The sequence below is a fragment of the Acanthisitta chloris genome, unplaced genomic scaffold, assembly GCF_000695815.1.
Source record: "Acanthisitta chloris isolate BGI_N310 unplaced genomic scaffold, ASM69581v1 scaffold32244, whole genome shotgun sequence".
Lineage (NCBI taxonomy): Eukaryota > Metazoa > Chordata > Aves > Passeriformes > Acanthisittidae > Acanthisitta > Acanthisitta chloris.
The window spans coordinates 16,779-23,071 of NW_008669257.1; the positions used below are offsets into that span (position 1 = coordinate 16,779).

Here is a 6,293-nt window from a genome sequence, read left to right on the forward strand (position 1 = left end):
GAATTTTAAGATTTTATTAGTCTGCATTGCTACTTTAATTGCTTGTACTGAGGTTAATGGTAAAAGTCCCATTGACTGCAACAGGAGGTGAGTTTCACAATAGGAATTTTTACACGTCCTCCTGTAACGCCCTAATTCTAGTGGCAGTAGAAAAGATTTTTCATTCCAAACAGTCGGAACCTTTTTATCTGATTCTAACTCTGATTCTAAAATTTATTAGTCTGCATTGCTACTTTAATTGCTTGTACTGAGGTTAATGGTAAAAGTCCCATTGACTGCAACAGGAGGTGAGTTTCACAATAGGAATTTTTACACGTCCTCCTGTAACGCCCTAATTCTAGTGGCAGTAGAAAAGATTTTTCATTCCAAACAGTCGGAACCTTTTTATCTGATTCTAACTCTGATTCTAAAATAATGCTATTATGTATGGTGAGGGCTGAAGCTGTGCCACATGTCTGTCCTACAGATGAGTAAAACATTGACATCTTCCTCCTTGTTTTGTCAGAGTTAGCTCTTCATGTTGAGATGAGAAGGCTTTGCTTTACAATAAAGGCACTTAATTTAGTTATGACATCTCAATGAGTATCAGAAGAACTAATTTTTGAAATTTTCTCGTCCAACATCTTGCCTGAATCTATATTAATGAAGTTTGAACAATGCTGGACTAAAATTGGATGAATTGAGAACATAACTGTGTCTTTCTCATTAAACTTTTTCTCTTTAAATAGCTATATAATCTAAACTGCCCCTTCACATGACAAAATGAATTCCTCGTTAATAATTTAAGTTTTTTGGTGTAAGAAATGTTTTTACCCTGAGTGTATTTTGACATTTTTCCTACTTTGCCTTGGTGTTTGTTATTTTGGGTTTTTCCCCCCCATACTTTTACTGGTGCAGTTGGTTTTCTTTGCTCTATACTCTTAAGAACATCCTGCCTTTTTTCAAGCTAATTCAGCCTCCTCATCCTTTCTGTTGGCATAAGTAATTCAAAACATCCTTGAAGAACACTGAAATACTGCAACATGTATCCTTCAGTGTCCCTGGAGATGGAGACTCAGTCAAGTGCTTTTCTTGATTCCTGATTTAGGGGCATAAGAAATACATTTTGGAAGAGATATGGAGCAGGTTTTATTATGTTGTGACACAAGGTCACATAAAACCAGTAATATCAGTAAGGCCATGTAATTAAGCACTGTGAAAAATAATTTTCTATTGAGAATGAAACTGAAAACCAAATACTCAGTGAAATTATCTCAGGCAAAAGTTTCTCTCTGATTTCCAGTTAAAACTCAGTAGATTTTAAAATCTTTTGAATGGAAAAATAGATTTATGTTTTAAAACAGGACAGCTCATGAAATAAGAAGGGTGAAATGTTGAATACACACAAATGCAAGAAAGAAAGTAATTTGCTTCATGTAATGGTCTAACATTGTAAAGAACACAGGAACAAAACTGAGCAGCTGGAAAATGTCAGCAGAATGCTGAGATTGAATCTGTGCTCTGGCTGACTTTCTCATTGCTCTAATTCTGTATTAGGTAAAGGGCTTTCCAAAGCAGAGGAGGAAGAGTGTCCTCCTAGACTAAGGGGTGGCTAAATTGGTAAAAATATTTTGCCTAGAGGCTTAGTTGGTCACAAGAATCTTATATACATTGAGATTAGTTTGTCAAGAAATCACTTTTATGGATCATCATAAGTGTTTGCCAGGAGCAAAATCCAGTGAGCAGATCTAGTATTTTGGTAGACTGTACAAAAATGCTTTGTCTTATTTGTTTGGACTCATCATATGCCACTTAACAAATGAGCTAAACTTTCTGAATGAAGAAAGTCAAGTGAAAACACGCCTATTTCTTCTTTCCTACCATGGTTAACTAAAGCATAGCTAATTGTTCCTTTGCCATTCGCAGCTGAAACGTTCTCGAGAGACCGAAAGTCAGCTGAAGCCTTTGGTAGAAAAAAATAAGAGGATGAGCAAAAAAAATGATGATATGTTGCAATGTATCCAGAGAATGGAAGAGAAAATAAAAAATCTATCAAGGGAAAACGTAGAACTGGTAAGTTGTCATCACTGAGATGATCTTCTAAGAAGGCATTACACACAGTTACTTTGAGGTGGAAGTGCTTGTGAGGCTTCTACTCAATCACAAACAGATCGTTCTCAACGGTGAGATGGTGCAACTTTCAAATTCAGCCAATACAGCTGAATATTCATATTCTAAATTCAGAGTGGCATGTGCTTTGTGCTGTATCAAGTCACACTGATTAAAGGAAAGGATCGCAGATAGGAAAAATGTTTGTGCAGGCTGTAAAAATGTATGACTAAAAATCAGCTTAAATAAATGCTGCTTTCATGATTAGAAGTCAGAACCAAATTTGAGTGCATGTGCTAAAGGCTCTACTATGCTAGATCATTGAGTTCACTTGTCTGCTAATTTTTTCCCAGACTTTGTTCTTTGATTCTGTTTTAAAATATCTTATGTGAGAGATTAACACTGAGGCATACAGAATGTGTCTTTTTTTTGTTGTGGAAAGAGGCCTTCTGTTGTAGTCCAAAGAATTCTTGATTACTACATCACACGTGGGAATTTTCCTCCTATTACAGCAAGACACTTTAAAATGTTCTTTATGTTTAATTTATTTTTTTTACTTTTTTTTTGTAGAAAGAGAAGTTATCTGCACAGCCAGCACTGAAGAGGCACACATCTTTGAATGATCTCAGCAGCACACGAGAGGAACAAGAAATTGAATTCCTCAGACTGCAAGTCAAAGAACAACAGCATGTTATTGATGATCTCACAGTGGTAATGTTTATGACTGGTATACACATGTGCATGCACACACATCTATAGGCAAGCTAAAGATCTGAGAGGAATGTTTTTAATTCCAGTTGTCGTAGTGATACAGAAATAGTTCTTTGGTGTCAAAGGGTTGTTGTTATTTCTCAGGTAGTGAATGAATTTCTATGGAATGTGTATGGATCTTTGTATTATAAAATATCTACCTATTATGAGCTGCTTGTGAAGAAAAGTGCATCACGAGTCCATTGGTCTTACTTACAAAACTGTCTGTCGAGAACTGAGGAACTTGAGGAAAGGACACTTTCCAAAACTTAATGACTAAATTGTGTTGGATGTAAATTCTGGTGCGAATCCAACCACTCCCCTGATCTAGAAGTTCTCCTGAAAGAAAGGAGCATGCATGGTGGCATTGATTTCACCTGGCTAAGTGAGCTGCCCACACTAGCTGTCCTTGTAACAAATGGGGAGAAATATGTGTGACTCATCAGACCAAAGGTAATAACATGGTTTAGGACTAGAATTGAACAGCTGCTACCCTCTGGCTGTGAAGCCTCCTTAAAGTGATGCTCATAGATGTTTGCACTGTTTGATCAGGAATCTTTCAAGTTGTGTTTAAGAGGTGTTTGGTGCTATTTAGTGCAATTTATGATACACCCTCCTGGTGCTGGCAGAAATGATATATCATCTCTGAGACACCCTCACCCTTCTGGAGCAGCATCTGGAACTCAGGCAGACTCAGACATCTCAAATGGCACTGCTGACTGCTACAAAATGATCAAAAGAATTTAAGAACTTTCTGTCTGAATAGAAACTTGAACAATTGGATACAGCATTGAAAATAAAAGATCCAAAAAGATAAACCAGCAAGATGTATTATTGCTGTATCTGGAACATTGTCTCTATTCTTGGCAGTTCCTCTGAGATTTTGACCCAGGATTTTTCTCTGAAATCAGTGCCAAAGATTGATGTCTGTGTGCATTCTCCAGTGCCACAGTGTTACCAGCAGTTACACAGATGCTCTAATGTAGAGTCTGGTCCACAGAGCAATGCTGCTTTGCCTTCCAAATACAGGGAATGGTGATATGATATTAAATGTACAGTATATGGCAGATATAACCTCCCTTGTATTTCAGTGTAAATTGGGTCTGAAAGGACTCTCTTTTTACTGTCTCAGCTAGTAATCTGAGGAAATATATTGTATCCTGACTTTGGTCAATTAGTATTAACTTGTGTTTAGTGTGAAAGTAAAATAAATAAATATTTAAAAATATGGTTTCATTTTTGCTTTGTTTCCTATTTACAGATACTATTCCACTTGCAGAAATAACTTCTTAACTGAGATACTGCTTTGGTTGGCAGTGCAAACTAATTGAGGCTTTGCCTTCAATATGAATGCAGTGGAATTCTGCACTTTGCTATGCTTTTTAGCTATCTTTTCTGGCTCAGATCCCACCTCTACAGAATACCTATGTATCATAGTTATCAAGAATGACCCAAATGTCCATACCTGATTAATATAGAAGTCATCAGCTTAACTCCAGCTGAGACCAATATTATACACAGAAATAAGAACATTAGTCTTAGGCAATAGGGTTGTCTGAACTGATTAACAGTGTTGTTTGTAGGATATCTTGGTGCTGTTGAAACCATGCCAACTTGAGTTCTCCCACAACAGTGGTGTCCTGGGTAGTTGTTAAAAGGAAAGCTGTCAAGGTAAACTCAGATGATTGTAAAAGATGCTAGTGGTATAGCCAACAGTGGCTTTTAATTGGCATTATTATTGTTCTGGTAGCTTGATGTATTATTGAGACAGTAAATTAAGCAATCGTGTCTCAAACAAGATTAGAAACATGAAGGACTGGGGTTTTTGAAGGTTTTTTTTCATTCTGCACTGAAAGAAGAGCCAAGTCCAGCTGTTTGGACACCTGCTTGGGAAGCAGGAGACCCCAGTTAAAGTAGGGACTGTGCCTTAACAGGTACCTGAGAAGAGAGCTTTTTTTTTTTTATCAGCATAAAATTCAACTGTCTCGTTTCAACTTTAGCTTAATCTCTCATATTATTCTGTAGCCTGAAATACCTGCACCATTCTACCATGGCAGTCATTACTTTTCCTTATTTTCCATATGACAGATGTATTAAAGGTGCTATATAAATTGTTGTGCTTTTCTCAATTATTTTGTGTTTTCCGAAACTTCATTCCTGGAACGATGTGCTGATAAATTATTTTATTGTCATTTCCACCGGGAGCTTCCTATTTGTCTAGTTATATAAAGCAAATAACTCTGAATAGAATAATACCTTGCAGTGAGCAGTAACTGCTAGAGAAGCACTTGGAACTGCAATCAGTCTTTTTAAAATGAAATGCAAACAGAGATACAGAGCAAAGGAAATAATCAGGAAAAACCCAAGAAGACAGAGGAACTGCCTCCTATATTGTTGGGATTTTTTTGCTTGCTCCTTTGCATTTTTTACCTGCTCTTCCTCCTCTTTTGGAATTCAAGGCAGAGTTCTTGGATTTAGACGTTCATAAACTTTGCATTTCCAGTCATAACCTCCTCATGTTATGGTATAGTTCATTGTGATTCTGTACCAAAGCTGCAGTAGAATAAAAGGTGCTGACTAAGTTGACACAGACTGAGTGCCTTGGGATTTGAAACTTTTGCCTTACGAGGATAAGCCACATGTAACAGTATATCTGCATGCACATGTTTGTATATCAGAGTATACCTGATATAATCACTTGTAATTACTAAGACTGAACTCATTTTTGGCTACAGACCTACTTCTTCAGGATGGTTGAACACTGGAGTGAGACTCTGAATTCTGTTCCCCATAGTGAGCTTCTTGGTAAAAGAGTCAAAAGAACTGTCAGAAATCTGTGCCCAGTATTTAAAGCCTTTTCTTGCCCACTTCTCATCAAGTGTGTGAAGTATATGGCTCAAGGTTTGTTTGCTAAAGGGATAAAGCTGCAGGACAGTGTGATGTTCTATCAACATGGCATTGTTCAAAGGGATAAAGACATCGTGTTAGCTTTACCATAGGCTTTAAGAAAATGTCAATGATATTTCTTTGTGTTAGACATATCTAAGTATAGTTTTAAAACAAACCCATACCAAAATGTTCTCTTTCCTTCTAGGAAAGAGAACGGTTATTGCGGTCTAAAAAACAGAGGAGGAAAAGTCTGAAGCCTCCAAAGGTGAGCAAACAGTTTTTCATGCATTTCCGTTCTTGTGAACAACACCTGTTTCAAGCACTGCCTGAATTTAAAGCTCTACTTAATGGAAAAAATCCATATAATTCTTCTGGTGAGTAATAAATTTTTTAGGTCAATTCAGGAGCTGCAATTTTGTACTGCACACGAGTGGTGTTGTTTTGGGGTTTGTTTTAAATAAACAGTATAATTGCACTTTTAGCCACTCTGCCTTAAATATTCAAGTGGCTTGAGGCCTAAATGACATCATGACTTGAAGCAACTAACATTTCAAAGGACAAATGCT

The 6,293-nt window shown here is 36.9% G+C and overlaps 1 protein-coding gene across 1 annotated transcript in view; it reads left to right on the top strand.

Annotated features, from left to right (window-relative positions):
• The window catches only part of LOC103800864 (janus kinase and microtubule-interacting protein 1-like), a gene marked incomplete at both ends in the record, with an annotated part of 21,609 nt that extends 15,617 nt beyond the window's left edge, over positions 1-5,992 (top strand). The window contains 3 exon segments of the mRNA XM_009073255.1: positions 1,906-2,052; positions 2,659-2,799; positions 5,933-5,992. Coding sequence (XP_009071503.1) covers positions 1,906-2,052; positions 2,659-2,799; positions 5,933-5,992 — 348 coding nt within the window.
• Between the last annotated feature and the right edge of the window lie 301 nt (positions 5,993-6,293).